Source organism: Phycodurus eques, chromosome 2 (assembly GCF_024500275.1).
Source record: "Phycodurus eques isolate BA_2022a chromosome 2, UOR_Pequ_1.1, whole genome shotgun sequence".
Classification (NCBI taxonomy): Eukaryota; Metazoa; Chordata; class Actinopteri; order Syngnathiformes; family Syngnathidae; genus Phycodurus; species Phycodurus eques.
Window position 1 is genome coordinate 12,772,633 of NC_084526.1, and position 19,391 is coordinate 12,792,023.

General features: G+C 41.9%; 1 protein-coding gene across 2 annotated transcripts in view; it reads left to right on the plus strand.

Annotated features, from left to right (window-relative positions):
• The window catches only part of LOC133397153 (MAM domain-containing glycosylphosphatidylinositol anchor protein 1), a 264,188-nt gene that overhangs the window by 201,782 nt on the left and 43,015 nt on the right, over positions 1-19,391 (plus strand). For both annotated transcript variants that reach the window (XM_061667731.1, XM_061667740.1), the window contains exons 12-13: positions 16,844-17,024; positions 17,793-17,816. In XM_061667731.1, coding sequence (XP_061523715.1) covers positions 16,844-17,024; positions 17,793-17,816 — 205 coding nt within the window. The remainder of the gene's footprint in view (positions 1-16,843; positions 17,025-17,792; positions 17,817-19,391) is intronic.

The following is a 19,391-nucleotide window of genomic DNA, read 5'->3' on the forward strand; positions in this document are numbered from 1 at the left end:
TTTTATCACCTTTCTGCTGACGCTCACAACTGTCAATGAGTTTATTTTCATGTGACAGCCCTTTTCGATCCAAGAACCAACACGTAACAATATGTTAAATACAAAACGCACACAGAGTAAGCCTAAATTAAATGTGAATTATGAGAAAATGAGAAAACAGCACACATATTACAATGTACGGGGCTGCATGCTTTTTAATCAGAATAATTACCTATGTGTTCTTTTTTCCTTTCAACTGAGCCCTCAAGACCGCCTTTCTGCAGTGTGTTTGTGCGTCCGCATGCGTGTCTGCATGCATGTGCGAGCCAGAATGTAGACTGTGCAAGCTTGGTTTTGTGCAACTGAATAGCAGATTCACCTCCTATTTTAATACTAGGATGCTGCCCAAACGAAATAAGGCTCGAGAGAGAGAAAGAATTAGCTGTGTCCTTCCTTGAGATTCCAATTTCATTGTGTGCCTCGGATCTTTTGCTTTTTTTCACATTCCCTGTGCTCTGTCCTCCGATGATCAACAAAATTACTAAAACATACACATACCCCCCGCCCCCCCCCCCAAAAAATCCCTTTTTATTCTTTTTGTTGCCCACCTCGAAGCCTATTGTTCTTTTGGCACTGTTATCTTATATTAGGACAATGATGGCATTTAATCAAAGGAGGGCATATTAGTCAAATATTGTACTCAACTAAAAGTACTGCTACTTTAGAGAAATATGACTCAAGTAAAAGTAGTCCTCCAACTAATTACTTGAGGTATTGCAAGTAAGTGCAAAATAATTATTCAAGCACAGAGTAACAGAGTTCTGATGTCATTCATTCATTCATCTTCCGTTCCGCTTATCCTCACTAGGGTCGCGGGCGCGCTGTAGCCTATCCCAGCTATCTTCGGACGAGAGGCGGGGTTCACCCTGAACTGGTCGCCAGCCAATCGCAGGGCACATATAAACAAACAACCATTCGCACTCACATTCACATTCACACCTACGGGCAATTTAGAGTCCTCAATTAACCTACCATGCATGTTTTTGGGATGTGAGAGGAAACTGGAGTACCTGGAGAAAACCCACACAGGCACGGGGAGAACATGCAAACTCGACACAGACGGGGTTGGGAACCCCGGTCCTCAGAACTGTGAGGCGGATGTGCTAACCATTCTGTGCTGCCAACTTCTGATGTATTTTTTTTTTTTAAATCAAAGCAAGAATGTCAAATTGACAAGTATAAAATATTCAAATGTGTCCAAAATTCAGATATTTCCCCACAATATAACTAAACAGTAATGAATGAAATCTTTATAAAGTAACATAAATTAAGGTAAATTAGCCACAAGAAATGGTCTTGAGTTAACTTTTTTGTTTACCGTATGTTTACCGTATTTTCACGACCATAGGGCACACCGTATTAAAAGCCGCAGTCTCAGTTACGGGGTCTATTTCTGTATTTAACACATACATAAGGTGCACCGTATTATTGGGCGTAGGCATGGTCAAACATCCATCCCTCCATTTTCTGAGCCGCTTCTCCTCACTAGGGTCGCGAGGGTGCTGGAGCCTATCCCAGCTGTCATCGGGCACCCTGAACTGGTTGCCAGCCAATCGCAGGGCCACATAGGAACAAACAACCATTTGCACTCACAGTCATGCCTACGGGCAATTTAGAGTCTCCAATTCATGCATGTTTTTGGGATGTGGGAGGAAAACCGGAGTGCCCGGAGAAAACCCACGCAGGCACGGGGAGAACATGCAAACTCCACACAGGTGGGGACGGGGATTGAACCCGGGTCCTCAAAACTGTGAGGCTGACGCTCTAACCAGTCGCCCACCGTGCCGCCTGGTCAAACATACGCTAGCTTAAAACATACGGTAGCATGCATGCACGGTAAAACAATGTTTTTAAAAAGCCAGTGGGAGCAAAACTGAGTTCGGTTGTACTTTATTTAAGTATTTAACAATGTACTCACGTTATTTTTTTATCTATCCTCATCCACAAATCCATCAAAGTCCTCATCTTCTGTATCCGAAATGAACAGCTGGGCAAGTTCCCCAACAAACACGCCGGGTTCCCTCTCGTCATTGTCAGAGTCAGTCTTGTTGCCGGGGGGCTGTTCAGCAATGATGCCGGCTTTCGTGAAAGCTCGGACAACGGTCAAAGCAGATACCTTAGCCGAAGCATCCACAATCCATTCACATATGGTGGCGTAACTCACCCGCCGTTGCCTCCCAGTCTTAGTTGCACTCTGTTTTTCACAGCGGCCGTGAGATGGGCGCGCATGGAGTCACAGATCAACAGGGACGGTGACGCGTGGAAAAAACCATCCGGTCTCTTTAAGTACACCTCACTCAGCCACTCTCTCATTTTCTCCTCGTCCATCCAGCCCTTTTGATTGGCCTTAACGATGACTTCGGGTGAAAACCTTTCTTTAGGCTGTGGCTTCCTCTTAAAAATCACCATAGGTGGCAGTTTCTGTCCATTACCATGGCAACCAAGCACAACAGTATAAGCCAACTTCTCGTGCCCCGTTCTGCGTATTGCTACAGTGGTGGTCCCCTTCTTCTCTACAGTGTGGTTCACCGGGATGTCGGAAGTGAGCGGCACCTCGTCCATGTTGGCGATGTGGTTGGGCTGGATCTGTTGGTCGGCAATCTTTTTACTGCAGTAGGAGTGGAAGATGGACAGCTTTTCCTTGTAATCCGCCGGAAGTTGCTGCGCCACGGTAGACCTTGCCCGGATGGCGCCGTTTCATAAAACGAAAGCACCAAGACGGATCTTGAAAATGTTCGGTTTTCATTTCTTCTGCAAGCGTTATTGCCCTCAGTCGAATAGTGAATGTAGAGACGCTTCTCCCGGCTGTTCTTTGCTCATTAATCCATTGCTCGAGTTGCTTTTCCAACTCGGGTCACCTCGCCTTGTTTCCGCGGAAACCCAGCTTCGTCTTCTTGACTTGGCAAAGCTCGTTTTCCTGCTTCCTCCACTTACGAACCATGGATTCGTTGATCTTGAATTCTCTCGCAGCTGCTCGATTCCCATGTTCCGCGTAACTGACAGCTTGCAGTTTAAACTGTGCTTCGTAAGCGTGTCTCTTCGTAGGTGCCATTTTCGGGGGTCCTTAGCCAAACCGATGCACATACAGGAACTATATATCTACTGGGGGCGTGTCTTTAGCGTCCTCTGTCATGCGCACCCTTCCCCCTTTACGTCCACATGCTGTCCTCAGTCACGTCCGCCTTCCTCTATATAAGCAGCGTGTCGGCAGGAAAGTGCTCCCAGTCAGTCAAGCTGAGCGCTCATTAAAGTCACACAACATTTACAGATTGTGGAACTCAGTGCACACGTAAGGCGCGCCGCATTATAAGGCGCCACGTCCATTTTGGAGAAAATTTAAGAGTTTTAAGTGCGCCTTATGGTTGTGAAAATACGGTCCACTTGTGAAACAGCCCAAGTTGAGTTCTTGTAGGCTGAACCGTGGACATTTTTAAGCAGACTCAGATGATGGCATGTGACATACTGTAGGTGCTCTTTTTTGTTGTCTGTAAGGCAAACAATAATTTAACATGATCCCAGTAAATTTAACAAACTACCAGTAAATGCGCATTAACCTCTTCATTTATTGTCAGCTGAAATTTGACATCTCTGCAGTAGTTCCTCCACAGATTTCTACCATGAATGATGTGTATGTTTGTTTGGTGAGAATGAGGAGGGGACAGAAAAAGAAAAACTGCAAGAGGGTGTAACAGGGAAGAAATAGGATGGAAATGAAAGGAAAAACATTCAATCTCGACGGTGCCTTCCACTATTAACTAGAGTAGGAGAACATTGGAAAGTAATACCATATCAATTTCACAAGCCATCTATTACGGCAACACTTTCTGCGGCTCATCCTCTTAATGCCTCAGCACTCCATCTTTTTAGCACATGTCCGATGATGTGGGGCTCTCAGAGGACACATTGAGACGGTAAAACATTAGAACTCATATCAGACGTTGTTGAGCAGACGCCTTTACTGTACAACTGACTGACTTGTGAACATCCACATGCAGCACACATTTCAGCTACTAATTGTTTTGTTGTTTGGACTGTTAATAAAAGTTGGAGGGAAAAAACACAAAAGTTTAGTTTTATTTTTTAGTAGTTTTGTTTGTTTTCTTGATCACATTTTGCTGAGTGACAGTTTCTGAAATCAGCAATGTGCACTCAAGGCAGACAAAGACCTTTATTGTCAGGCACACAAAAGACAGGAATCCTTTCTATAGGCTGTTAGAAAGAAACATTAGGCAGATTACTTGGTGGGCCAGAATTACTTTTACATTTTTTACTTTTACATTTAAATTAGACGCTCCATAACAATTACCTACATGTGTCCTGCCTGTCATGGTTGTGTGTTTGGAAACCATGTGTAATGCATGCATAATATGTCAGATATACTGCAGCCTCTTCATCCATCCATCCATTATCTGAGCCGCTTATCCTCACAAGAGTTGCGGGAGCGCTGGAGCCTATCCCAGCTATCTTCGGGCAGGAGGCGGGGTAAACCCTAAACTTGTTGCCAGCCAATCGCAGGGCACATACAAACAAACAACCATTCGCACTCACATTCACACCTACGGGCAATTTAAAGTCTTCAATTAGCCTACCATGCATGTTTTTGAGATGTGGGAGGAAACCGGAGTGCCCGGAGAAAACCCACGCAGGCACGGGGAGAACATGCAAACTCCACACAGGCGGGGCCGGGATTTGAACCCCGGTCCTCAGAACTGTGAGGCAGATGCTCTAACCAGAGGTCACCGTGCCGATACTGCAGCGTCTCCGCCATAAAATTAACATGTTGCGACACTGTAGCATTTGTTGTGGGAAAGGCTCATGCTGCAATTCAAACATTCAGATCAATTTGACATAGCCATATAGTTTTTCATGTCACATTCCATCGTGCTTTTTGTGACACTTTCAATGTGGCTTTTCAATGCACTGCAGTATCCAGCCATCCATTTTCTGTGCCGCTTATCCTCACAAGGGTCGCGGGAGGGCTGGAGCCCGGAGAAAACCCACGCAGGCACGGGGAGAACATGCAAACTCCACACAGGCGGGGCCGGGGATTGAACCCATGTACTCAGAACTGTGAGGCAGATGCTCTTACCAGTCGAACACCGTGCCGCCTGCACTGCAGTATCATGAAACACAAATATGTCATTAAATAATTACAAATAAAATGTAATTATTTTAAGTCACTGATAGTGTAGTGGTTCACACAACTGAAATCTGTTCAGGAAGCGTGGGTTCAGATCCTACCCAGTGATTGTCTAAATATGAGTGTTGTCTGCCTATTTATGTGCCAGACGATTGACTGGCGACCACTCCGGGGTGTAGTCCATCTTTCTCCCAAAGTCACGTTCCATGAACAGGATCAGAATCATCTTTATTTGCCAAGTATGTCCAAAAAACACACAAGGAATTTGTCTCCGGTAATTGGAGCCGCTCTAGTACGACAACAGACAGTCAATTGACAGAGAACACTTTTGAGACATTAAGACATTGAGAAAAACAGTCACTGAACTTCAAGGAATGTATGCATTTTAAATTGACTAGGAGTGCAATAATCTGGGACAATGTTGATTGTGCAAATGTTGCAGATACTCCTCAGTCAGTGTGCAAGTGGTGCAGATGCTACTCTGGCATGAGTGGCCAGTATTGGTCAACAACAGATTTGCAAATAGTGCAGCGTGGCGAGACTAGTACAGTGAATGCACGAGTAATATATAATTGGCCCCACAGAAGTGTGACAACAAACTCAAGACAAAAAAATTGACAGCATGTTGAAATGGAATTGTAGGTTAGCTGTTTAAGAAGTTGATTGCAAGAGGGAAGAAGCTGTTGGAATGTCTGCTCGTTCTAGTTGGCATTGATCGGTAGCGCCTACCTGAGGGAAGGAGCTGGAAGAGCCGATGACCGGGATGTGGAGGGTCCGAGAGGATTTTGCACGCTCTAGTCTTAGTTCTGGCAGCGTGCAAGTCCTCAAGGGTGGGTAGGGGGGTACCGACAATCTTTTCAGCAGTTTTGATTGTCCGTTGCAGTCGGAGTTAAAGCGGTATATAAAACTCATGGATTGAAAGATACAAATTCCTTGTTTTTTAAACTTTAAATTACACAAATTTTATATAAATAATTAAATCCAATCAAATAGGTCTTGAAATATGGGTCATTCCACTGAGGTGGTACACAATTTGTGACATGTAAGAAAAATGTAAGAACTTGAATCATTTTGTTGAAAATATGTTAGTAAAGTTAGTTACATTTAGGTGTTCATGGGATAAAAACATACATAGTTTACTTGACATGACCATTATTTGACCAGTGGTCACTTGTATCATTGACTCTAGATATGAACATGAAAAGCTGTTTATTGTATGAAAACCTTGGGAATTTTTCACACAAATACTAGTGTGAGAGTAGGTTCACAAACCAATTTATGTCCAACTTCTTAATGCACCGCAAAATATCGAGTACAAAATTTACTTAGGGCAAATATAGTTGTGTGTTACATTGACTAAAAATACAACATGGAAAATGAAGGGACCTGAATACTAACAGGTAAGTGAATGAATTCAGTGGATATCAGAACTTAATAGGACTAGTGAATTTTTCAATATCAGTTTCCTTACTTGGTATGATACCCTTCACAGATAGACCATCAACTTGAAGGTTGAACGTTGACATGTTCCATCACTTGCCATTTTTAACTTCCAATTCATTCATTTGACCAACTATGTTTATCTAATTGTTTGTACATGATAAACAATGTAAAGTCAACATTTTAGATCATAGGGAACATTTAGGTTGTTTATATTTTTATTTTAATTCAGGTTTAACTATTGCCATTTTTTACTGCTAAAACCCTAGCTGTACCTTTTCAGTGTTATGCTTTGTCAGTTGGAAGTACACACAAAATTGTTTATGAAGAACAGCATGTACGTAACTCTGACTGGGCTTTCTGCCAGACAAACACATTTGCAGTTACACACACCATGGCATTCCAGAGTTTCAACATGTATTCCAAATACCAATCCTGGATTGAACAATACTATGATTTCAAAACGTTAACACATAGTTCTGAACACAATGTCTCTACAGAAGTCAGTGTTAGTAAACGATAATACAGCCATTTAGACCTGTGCGTAATTTTGACACCAGCGGTCTTTGCCAGTGCCCATTTCATGTTACAAGCACCAGTAACAATCCACAGTGCACCACACATCGACATTTTTTATCAACTAAGTGAATCATATGTTTTGATCAAAGATAGTTAAAAACGTATGACAGGAGGCCTTTATAATCGGAACCAAATCCAAGTTTATTCATCGAGATTAAAGTATGCGCGTAATCATGACCACATCCTCAACACTGCTGTGACTCGTCAAAATTACCAGCGAGTTAGCAGTGCAGTCAGGAGACACAGAAAACAGCCTGTGCACTAGCGATAAAAAATGGTCGAAATTCACCAATAATTTCTCCTTTAACGAATCAAACAAGAAACCATCTAATTCTATAAAAACTTGCTTTTCCTCATTGCTAGTAACTTGACCGTTTGAGATCGAAGCTTGTAACATTTTGACATCATTTTCCTGAAAACACCTACCAGGTTCTACCGGCCCCTCCATGGTCCCATCAAGCTCAAATGCAGCCGTATGCTGGTCCTATGTAAGCCGAAAATAGTCAGTATTGTCTCCTACTCCTTCTGAAGCATTTGATTGGTCCTTCTATGATTATTTTGTCGTCGTAAAATGATCGTTGTTTGTTTACAGTTATGAAATTGAATGACCGCTTGCTCGTAACGCGTTTTGACCGACAAAGTTACAAGCAGGATGCCTATTTCTAATAAGTGCCTCTGAGAAATCTCGTCGTGTAATGTCATTAACTTCTGTTGAGTGGTAGGCGCACCCTTTTAGCAGATATTGGCAAAGTGGTTGCATGATTTTGCCGATATTTTTCACACTGTGCCTATTTCTGTTGATGACTGTTAAAATGTCAAACTTCGGCGCTGGTCAAAAACCACAAAAATGCATTTGACATGGTTTATTGCAAAAATAATTGGAGGTGGAAAATTCTTGATACAATATTATTTTACATCTACATGTTGATACCTGATTACTGACGATACTGTTGTGTGTTAATATATGATGCCTTTTAATATATTTTGCCGTTAATAATTGCTTGTAACATTTCACCACATCTGTGGAATGACCCATATATACATTGGTCATGAAATAAGTATATCAAGCATTAATTAAATCATTATTAAATTGGTTCAATAAAATAGTTTATAAAAGTTTTCATTCCACAATTTAATTTATGGACAACTTGTTATATTATTTAACATTTTAATGAATTCATCTGTATTTTAACTCTTTCGATGACTTTATATCTCTTTAGACCCCGTAGACACAAAAACAAGTTCAGTATATTCACATAACATTGGTGGATCACAGTATCGGATATTCATTACCTTGGCGATGAGATGGAGTTTCAAAGCAGAAATTCTACCTCATCGGCAGTCCACACAAATGACTTTTTCTTTACATCGCACTGGCTTCTTATTCTGTTTTTCCTGCTGCAGCATGAAGTGACACTTCAGGCCTTGCATATATTGTATACTATATCATTTCAAAGTCTTTGCATGGGGACAAATTTCTTGAAATGATTCTGTATTTACAGAAACCCTTTCAGAACAAATAATACTGCGTGGTACAAGAAATGTGAGCTTTAACACAATATGCCCGAACCATTTTTGATTCTATGGTGGGGAGAACAGTTTGATTGTAACTGAAACGCAATAACACGAAATTTTAAACTGAGAACTGAAGAAAAAAATCTGTGCAGTACAGCAGTGTGATTGGTTGGGATACATCACAAGGGTTTGCTGCGTAATAAATAGTGGGGCATGAACGGTTCACTGCTTTAGGTTACCAAATATGGTTGCTGACTCTAATGGGTTAATTGTAATCAGTTCTCATACAGTTATTTACTTAGTAAAAACATTTACCGGTAAGTAATTTTCAGATCATTTTTCACTTCTTGTGTTCTTCATCCTTCTCAATTTCTTTCTCTACCTCCATTTTTTGGAATAGTCACTGTATGTGTCACAACACAAACAGCTGGTCCTCTCCCCTACACAAACACACCTCCTATTATCATATATATGAGAAATTTGAGGGAAAAAAAAGAAATAAAATCATTATGAATTGGAGGTGTACATTTAGTCCCATGACAGCAAAATATATGGACGTTATCTAGCCCATGATGCAGATATAGTGAACTCTAATCTCTCTTAAGAACCCACAGAGATTCAAGTCGCATGCGTGTGTGCACATACAATGACTTCACATACACATGCCTCATAGCAGCAGACTGCTGGATCAAGTCATGAAAGACATCCATTAATAGAGGATGAGAGAATAATTAACCTCAGTCTGTTTATTATTTGAAGAGTCCCCCCCATCTCATTTTCTCTTCCTATATTTAGTTCACATGCATGATTGTCTGTTTTCATTGTGTGAATGCCTCCATAATCTTACACCCTTTCACACATTATTTGGCTTACCTTTACAAAAGGTAGTAGTTCGTGAATCAAGTGAAAATGTTTTGCAGTTGAACATATTGTTGCATTTGTAATGAGGAAAGCAGCTTGTGTCTGTATGTAGATGTCATCGCTCATGTCGTTGATCAACTGCAGGACAGATTTTGATTTTGCTTGATGTGTGACATGCGATGTTTTGAAGTAACTGTTGTCGATGGCCAGATTTGTAGGAAGAAAATATCATATGAATGTTTATGGACAACGCTTAATCTAAAAAGGCAATGTCAATCGGAAATTGATGATTAAAGATTTTGTGAGTCTAAGCACGTATTAGAGTGAACTTGCCTATTATTATTTCATGAAAATTAAAAGGAAATTATTATCATAAAACTGGTTTAGTCAGAAGCGGATGACCGAGCTTCTCTCCCTATCTCTAAGGGAGAGCCCGGACACCCTGCAGAGGAAACGCATTTCGGCCGCCTGTATCTGGGATCTTGTTCTTTCGGTCACGACCCACAGCTCATGACCATAGATGAGGGGAGGAACGTAGCTCGACCGGTAAATCGAGAGCTTCGCCTTTCGGCTTAGCTCCTTCTTTACCACAACGGACCGATACAAAGTCCGCATCACTGCAGACGCTGCACCGATCTGCCTGTCGATCTCCCGTTCCATTCTTCCCTCATTCGTGAACAAGACCCCAAGAGACTTGAACTCCTCCACTTGGGGCAGGATCTCATCCCCGACTTGGAGAGGGCACACCACCCTTTTCCGACTGAGGACCATGGTCTCAGATTTGGAGGTGCTGATTCTCATCCCAGCCGCTTCACACTCGGCTGCGAACTGCTCCAGTGAGAGTTGGAGGTCACGGCTTGATGAAGCCAACAGAACCACATCATCTGCAAAAAGCAGAGATGCAATACTGAGGCCACCAAACCGGACCCCCTCTACACCTCGGCTGCGCCTAGAAATTCTGTCCATAAAAGTTAGGAACAGAATCGGTGACAAAGGGCAGCCTTGGCGGAGTCCAACCCTCACCAGAAACGAGTCCGACTTACTGCCGGATATGCGGACCAAACTCTGACTCCGGTCATACAGGGACCGAACAGCCCGTATCAGGGGGTTCGGAACCCCATACTCCCGAAGCACCCCCACAGGACCCCCCGAGGGGGCCTTCTCCAAGTCCACAAAACAAATGCAGACTGGTTGGGGAAACTCCCATGCACCCTCGAGGACCCTGCCAAGTGTGTAGAGCTGTTCCACGGCCAGGATGAAAACCACACTGCTCCTCCTGAATCTGAGATTCAACTTCTCGACGGACCCTCCTCTCCAGCACCCCTGAATAGACCTTACCAGGGAGGCTGAGGAGTGTGATCCCCCTGTAGTTGGAACAAACCCTCCGGTCCTCCCTCTTAAAATGGGGGGGCCACCACCCCAGTCTGCCAATCCAGAGGCACTGTCCCTGATGTCCACGCGATGTTGCAGAGGCGTGTCAACCAGGACAGCCCCACAACATCCAGAGCCTTTCGGAACTCCGGGCGAATCTCATCCACCCCCGGGGCCTTGCCACCGAGGAGCTTTTTAACCACCTCGGTGACCTCAACCCCAGAGATATGAGAGCCCGCCTCAGAGAACCCAGACTCTGCTCCCTCATGGGAAGGCGTGTCGGTGGAATTGAGGAGGTCTTCGAAGTATTCTCCCCACCGACTCACAAAGTCCCGAGTCGAGTTCAGCAGCGCCCCATCCCCACTATACACAGTGTTGATGGAGCATTGCTTCCCCCTCCTGAGACACCGGATGGTGGACCAGAATTTCCTCGAAGCCGTCCGGAAGTCTTTCTCCATGGCCTCACCGAACTCCTCCCATGCCCGAGTTTTTGCTTCAGCAACCACCGAAGCTGCATTCCGCTTTGCCAGCCGGTACCCATCAGCTGCCTTTTTGGCCTGTAGGACTCCTTCTTCAGCTTGACGGCATCCCTCACCGTTGGTGTCCACCAACGGGTTCGGGGATTGCCGCCACGACAGGCACCAACCACCTTACGGCCACAGCTCCGTTCGGCCACCTCAGCAATGGAGGCGCGGAACATGGTCCACTCGGACTCAATGTCCCCCACCTCCCCCGGAACATGAGCAAAGTTCTGTCGGCAAGATGAACCTAAAAAAAATACTACATTATTTCCAGAACACAAAAAGGCAACCAAGGCACGTACAAAAATCCAAATAAAAAAAGTCCCTGAAATCAAGATACAACGTAACAAAGAAATACTTGGAAACAAAACCTCACCACAATAGGAAACAAGACAAAACAGACAGACACGTGACTTTGCAGCGACAATGTTCCGACACACAGCGAAAGAAAACAGGGAACTCAAAGCAAACAAATTATCAATACAACCGGATCAAATAGTCATTGTCTCTGTCCTATGTCACAGTTCATGACAATTTTAACTTTTTAATGCTGTGAATCTCTATATTCCCACAAATGTAAAAAAGTAACTGAGTGTAACAGCTTTTCATCTGCATTTATATGGTATGATTAGGATAGACTCAGATATTGAATTCCTTGAATTCATTTTGATGTTTTCCCTTCATCAGTTACGTAGATAATGTGATGTATCATGGATTGTTTTCTTCCAATATTGCAAATATCCTGCCACTGTCGTATTGTCATACTATGAGTATTGATAGAAAAAATATCAGGATAATATTGCATTGAATTACTCTGTGATGATTCTTACCCCTACAGTAAACAAGCAACACAAATGGTGACCATTCCTCACGCCGTTGTAATCCACAGTACTTGTTAACATACAGTAAATGTCATTGTAATATGGAATCAACCATTGTCTGTTGACCAATCAGTGGACCGTAGTGGGACAAGTTCCGCCCTGCAAGCATATTGTTCTGCTGCGGCCTGTATCCCAAATGAACGGGTGCTCAGTTGTATGCTGTATCTGTTGGATATTTTGAGACTGTTTACAGTCGGTTAACACATACCAAACTGTACCGACTGGCTGGAAATGGGGCTTTTTTTAACTAAAATCCAGTGGGTCCTTCTCTTAATTCACAGTCAAGAAGTCCAATGCACTAAACAAACCGCAGTATCTCAACTTAGGGCACTCTCAATTTTATTGTAAAAAGATGACATCTGCACGTTCATGTTATACTTGATAGTGGACAGTCCAAATCGGAGCAGAAGTAGCCATTAAAGGTTGTAACTTCTCATAGAAGTTCCACAACGGCGACTTTCTCTTGTTAGAGCTGCGGACAGGAAAAAGCAGTGAAACTCTTGACTCAAGAAGGCTGCATAGACTTCATGACATACACAGTCTTTTATGTATATTTTTCCATCCATACATTTTCTTCCACTTCATCTTTCTCCCATTGTATATAGCGCATCATTATGCACAGTATGTTTATGCAATGTATGAATTTTTACATGGATGAACACGGGGCGTAACACTTTACATTGACATGTGAATCTAAATCTTGATTAATGTGTGTTAGCCTTGGTAGTAAGTAAATTTATATGAATATGAAGCGTGACAGTGTGGCCCACAATGCGGATGCACTACAAATCTCTGCCATAGCAGGCAGAATTATTTGTCAACATGGGAATACAGTAATATGCTTTGCATTTGAACGGTTGACTCTTATGATATTGCTGAACTGTTGTTAAAAGACAACAATACCAATTTCTTTCTTTTTTTTTTTTTTTTTGTCCTGTTCGGCTGTTAGGTCAAGCAGAATGGAAAATCGGTATCCCTTTTATGCCGGAACAGTTTTACTGTGTCACAGTGGAGGTTTTAAGCTTCCACTGTGGTTTCCGAGTGTTATATTTGAAGTTTATTGAGAATTAGACTTGATCAGTCGAACAGAACAAAGTTTCTAGAGGGGAGAGAGAAACAAAGACAAAAGACAAAGCACTAATTGTAAACAGGATGAGAGAAGTAAATCATTACATTATCTACAACAATTAAAATATGAGTGTTGCATGGGGCTGTAGTGCTACATGATGTGAGGGAAGGACAGGACAAGATAGAACAGGACAAGGACAGGAGAAGAAGCATGCAGGACAAAGATCGTGAACCCGGCTGTACAACTGAAGTCTGGTGGGATTAATTATGTAAATTATAAAAGTCTACAGGACGAGAGTATAAATGAGGGGATACACACGCGATTTGCATATTCATGAGTTATTTGTCGCAGTAAGTGCGTGGCCCCACATCCGGTGAAAGATTCCCAGGGGTGTGTGCCTGCGGATACATGCAAGTGAATTGACAGCGTTTTACATGCACAAAGACTGACAGAAGTGCCCTATAATTGCTGTGGCCGCACCGCGGAGGCTGAGGACCCCACCCAATCAATCGAGGGGCGGGATCAGCGAGAGCAGCCCGGTGGACGGGACACGTCCCACACCTAAGGACCCAGGGCGGTCCGCCGGCCCCACTGAGGCGCCCCGACAACTGGGCCACCCAGTGGGTAATTTATGATGCCAGGGTTGATTAAATAAATTTTGCAACTATTTATCAAAGATTTGACAAGTTCTTACACTATTTAGGAGCTCAGTAATGTGTGGTCTGTGTATCAACACAAGGCATCCTGGCAAAGAACAGATTAAAAGGAAGTCTTTGTTCAGATGGTCCATGATTTACGACATCGTTCTGTTCCTACCACGGCGATGTAACACAAATTTGTTTATAATTCGGACTACAAATGCAGTAGCATATAAAGAAATGTGTCCGTACTCACTGTCTACAACTCTTCTAAAGCTAAGCCATGTATTTAATATACCTGCAGTGCCTGACGTGGAGTACTGGTTTATAACACTTAACTTTTTGTTTGAGAAAGTGAGAGACAGGGTGAGAGAACATGTGTGCTCACATTTTCTGGCAATGCGAGCGCACTTGCAAGTGAAAAATCTGCTCTCTAAGAGATGGATGAGTGAATTACAGTTTTTGACAGAAAACTAAAATTGTCTCACATTTATTGAGGGGCAGTATGTGAACTCCCCCGAACTGACGCCAACTCTGGAATTGGCCCCGAAAGGTGATCTTCTATTGACTCTGCCTGGACACCAAACATGCTCCACAGCTGCCCGGCATCCTTGTTTTATCTACAGAAAAACTGACAAAACCTAAAATACGTGAGTGACCCCATCAGATTGTGACGGGCTGGAAAGAAATGTACTGGTATCCATGGTAAACTGCGGACCGTACCATTGTGCGCCTTTGAGCCTTCGGGACTCATTAGCCTTTGGCTAACGGCCCGTCACGCATAGGCAGGGAAAGGCAAGGCAGTTTTATTTACAGTATATAGGGAATTTCATACGCAATAGCCTGACTTGTCTTTATCATTTTACACTTGGCTTGCACAATGTGCTTTACAGAATTAAAAGCATTTAAAAACAATCAGCAAAAAGACAAAAAGTACAGAAAAATAAGACAGCCTACTAAAATTACTAAAAGAACATACACGTCCAGTGTAAGAGACTTTTTTTCAAAAGATAAAATGCTCAATCATAAGCATGAGAAAAAAAAGCATATTTTTTAACCTATACTTAAAAACACTTACACTTTGGGTGCGTACTGTAATAGACACTGAGAAAAGTTACCACAGTGCACTACGTTTCAGGCAAATGTTGCTGCCATGTCCGCAGGGAACATAGTACTGTATAAATGTAGTCTAACATAGTTTTTTTTTTTTTTTTTTTTTTTTTTTTTTTATACATAAATGCCTTCCTAGAAATTATTTGAGCAGTCGAGTTTGAATTTAACCTTAGTTGTTAGAAGACTGCAACGCTGTAGGAAGTACAGCATAGTAAGCGTAGGACAGCACACAGCACACCAACCAGCATTGCACGATGTACTCTATGTTGCTCACTGTGGAAAGGTCTGCACTTTCAGGTGTTTAACCCATTCACACATAAGCATGCAAACAGACATGCACACACACGTGCACGCACAAACGCACACAGAACACACACACACACACCTCTGTCGCATGCCTTACCTGATAATGGCATGCTGTGGGTGTACCAGCATGTCATGGTTGAGTGGCTGACCTAATACATTAGAGGGAACTCACTGTCAGGTCTTTAAGTAGCTAGGATCAGAGGCAGATACACAGCTAATGGAGCCTTCTCGACGTGGGTGGGCTAACACAGCGAAAGTGTTATTAAAATGGTGTCAACAAAATACACACTCAAACTGGATTTACTTAACTTTTACAAGATAAAAGTTGCACTGGATTAATGTTTTTACAATTGTCATTTTTATTCAAATTTGGGATTTAATGACAGTTGGTTAGGTGATACGTTTTCGTACGCCTACCGGCTCTTGTCGCATCCGAGAAGTTAGAGCTGAATGAAATGCAAGTAAATATCTGTAATTTTTACATTTTAATAAATAAATAACTTGTTTTTTAATCAAAATGAATAAAATATGATTTTTTTTCTTCCAATTACCTCAACCATTCCAATGTGTTTCCAATGTGTTACTTTTTGTACAAAATCCTACTACAATATTATTAAAAACAAGCTCACAATTACAGTAGAAAAGTTAAGTCAGATAAGTGTACCACCAAAATATGTTAGTTTTCCAATGATTCCAGCATATTTTGTAAAAAAATCCTATTAAAATCTCATAAAAACAGGCTCAAAAGCATACATGCTAGTAATACGCTTAGAGTTGACTTGTACCCGTTACCCTTGGTCGTTAACGGAAATATGAAGGGCATGAACCACGGTAAAATAATATGAAGATTTGCTGATCAATACGATGCCATTAGTGGTTACCCACAACACAAAGTGCATATCCGTAGAACTCCGATCAGGGATGCTCTAATCTAATTGTATTTTTATAGTAAACGTCATGCTTAACCATGTATCCTCACTCACCTTATTAGTTTTGTCCCGAAGGAGCTGTCAGTGTGGCTGGGAGATACTAGTATCAGTGAGTGATACATTTCCAGTCTCTAGGTGGTTTTATAAATACCCTGAAATTATAGTATTTTAAAGGAAGGATTGAGAAGACAACAACATAAAGTATATCCAAAGGCAGCAGAGGAGGGAATGTGGGGAAAAAAACTTATTCCAGACAGTGCAAGCATTGCAGTCTTTCAAGTGTAGCTTTTATTTTATCTGGGTCTCAAGCAGATTTGTTGTATTTGTGCTCTATGGGAATTTATTTGTGCTTGCTTGTAGTTTTTTGTTCACACATGGAGATGTTTGTATGCATTATATCTGAGCTTTGTCTCTCTTGACACTGCTGTGTGTTCGATCCAGAACAAGCAGAACCTGCTGTCGAGGCAGATCGACCTCAAGGGCAAGGAGCCAGAGAAGGGGGTGCTGATGTCCTACACCATTACCAACCTGAGAATCCCACTTTCCTATGAGGCCCGACTGGCTCCCATCACCACTTACAGCACGGGGGAATATGTCAGTCGCACCATCCAGTACTCAGAGCGTGAGTGCTCACACAAAAACACATGGATAGATTAGTAAACAGTGGATTCCCCTAAGATCAAACGCAATATGTCACGTGTTTGTCTGTTTTCAGATTTACAATTACCAATTAAAATTAAACAAATGAGCATTTGTTCACACTATTTTAAAAAATTACTTTTGAGCACAATTTCCCATTGATAAACATTTATTTATTTATTCATACAATACAATAGAATTAACACATTTTTCTCATTGGGAATAATGCAAATAGAACAGTTACCATCATAAAACCTTTCAATAAAGCATAGTTCAAGTGACATTTAACATTATGACTGTCATACGAGTAGAAAAATAACAACAGTTAATATTAAAACATTAAAAAGATAGTACTTAACATTAAAGATAAATGACTAAGGCCTAATGCAAAGGCGAGTGGCGTTGCAGACATTTTTAAAGAGAGAAAATGTTGGATGATTCTCACACTAGTATTTAAAAACAATTATCTTGTTCCATGTAAAACATGACATGTATGTATCTTTTTTTATAAATGTAGCACACGCAAAAAAAATCCACATAAAGCCAAGGTAAAAGCCTTTTATTCTCACTGATATGAGCTTTTCTCACACAGTCTTGTGCGATGTCATTCATAAGGGCTGTCCACTTTCAGTTTTGTCAGACTTTCGAGACATATTTCGTATTCAAATTCCCAAATGTGTGACTGCAGAGTTTTCACTTTCTTGAGTGTTGTACATATCTATATGTTAACCAATGTTCTATTTTCTTACAGCGTACACCTACCCAAGACCCTCAGGTGAGCCCTCTCTCTCAGCTTCGCTCTTCCACATTCAAGCTTCTTCTAATCAAGAACTCGTTGCTGTCAAAAGATTGATGACAGGGTGGTGAAATTAGCAGCGCATTTCGATTTTTTTATTTTCCCCCCTCTGAAAAGCCAATTTATCTTTTTTTTTTGCTGAAAGAACTGCCAACATTCGTTTGTAAAGACATGGGATGATACAACCTGGTTTCTTCAGGGAAGAGGGTATAAAACGGTGTTATGAGAAGCAGTTGATAATTGCATGTACAACCCCAATTCCAATGAAGTTGGGACGTTGTGTTGAACATAAATAAAAACAGAATACAATGATTTGCAAATCATGTTCAACCTATATTTAATTGAATACACTACAAAGACAAGATATTTAATGTTCAAACTGATAAACTTTATTGTTTTTAGCTAATAATCATTAACTTAGAATTTTATGGCTGTAACACATTCCAAAAAAGCTGGGATAGGGTCATGTTTACCACTATGTTACATCACCTTTTCTTTTAACACCATTCAATAAACGTTTGGGAACTGAGGACACTAATTGTTGGAGCTTTGTAGGTGGAATTCTTTCCCATTCTTGCTTGATGTACAGCTTCAGCTGTTCAACAGTCCTGGGTCTCCTTTGTCGTATTTTACGCTTCATAATGCGCCACACATTTTCAATGGGAGACAGGTCTGGACTGCAGGCAGGCCAGTCTCGTACCCTCACTCTTTTACTACAAAGGCACGCTGTTGTAACACGTGCAGAATGTGGTTTGGCATTGTCTTGCTGAAATAAGCTGGGGCGTCCATGAAAAAGACCTTGCTTGGATGGCAGCTTATGTTTCTCCAAAACCTGTACGTACATTTCAGCATTAATGGTGCCTTCACAGATGTGTAACTTACCCATGCCATCGGCACTAACACAGCCCCATACCATCACAGAGGCTGGCTTTTGAACTTTGCGTCCATAACAGTACGGATGGTTCGTTTCCTCTTTGGCCCGGAGGACACGACGTCTACAATTTTAAAAAACAATTGGAAATGTGGACTCGTAGGACCACAGAACACTTTTCCACTTTGTCCATCTTAGATGAGCTCGGACCCAGAGAAGCCGGCAGCGTTTCTGGGTGTTGTTGATAAATGGCTTTTGCTTTGCATAGTAGGTTTTAAGTTGCACTTACGGATGTAGCGCCGAACTGTATTTACTGACATTGGTTTTCTGAAGTGTTCCTGAGCCCATGTGGTGATATTCTTTACACATTGATGTCAGTTTTTGATGCAGTGCCGCCTGAGGGATCGAAGGTCACGGGCATTCAATTTTGGTTTTTGGCCTTGCCGCTTACATGCAGTGATTTCTCCAGATTCTCTGAACATTTTGATTATATTATGGATCGTAGATGATGAAATCCCAAAATTCCTTGCAATTGTACGTTGAGGAATATTGTCCTTAAACTGTTCGACTATTTTCTCACGCACTTGTTCACAAAGAGGTGAACCTTGCCCCATCTTTGCTTGTGAATGACTGAGCAATTCAGGAAACCTCCTTTTATACCCAATAATGGCACCCACCTGTTC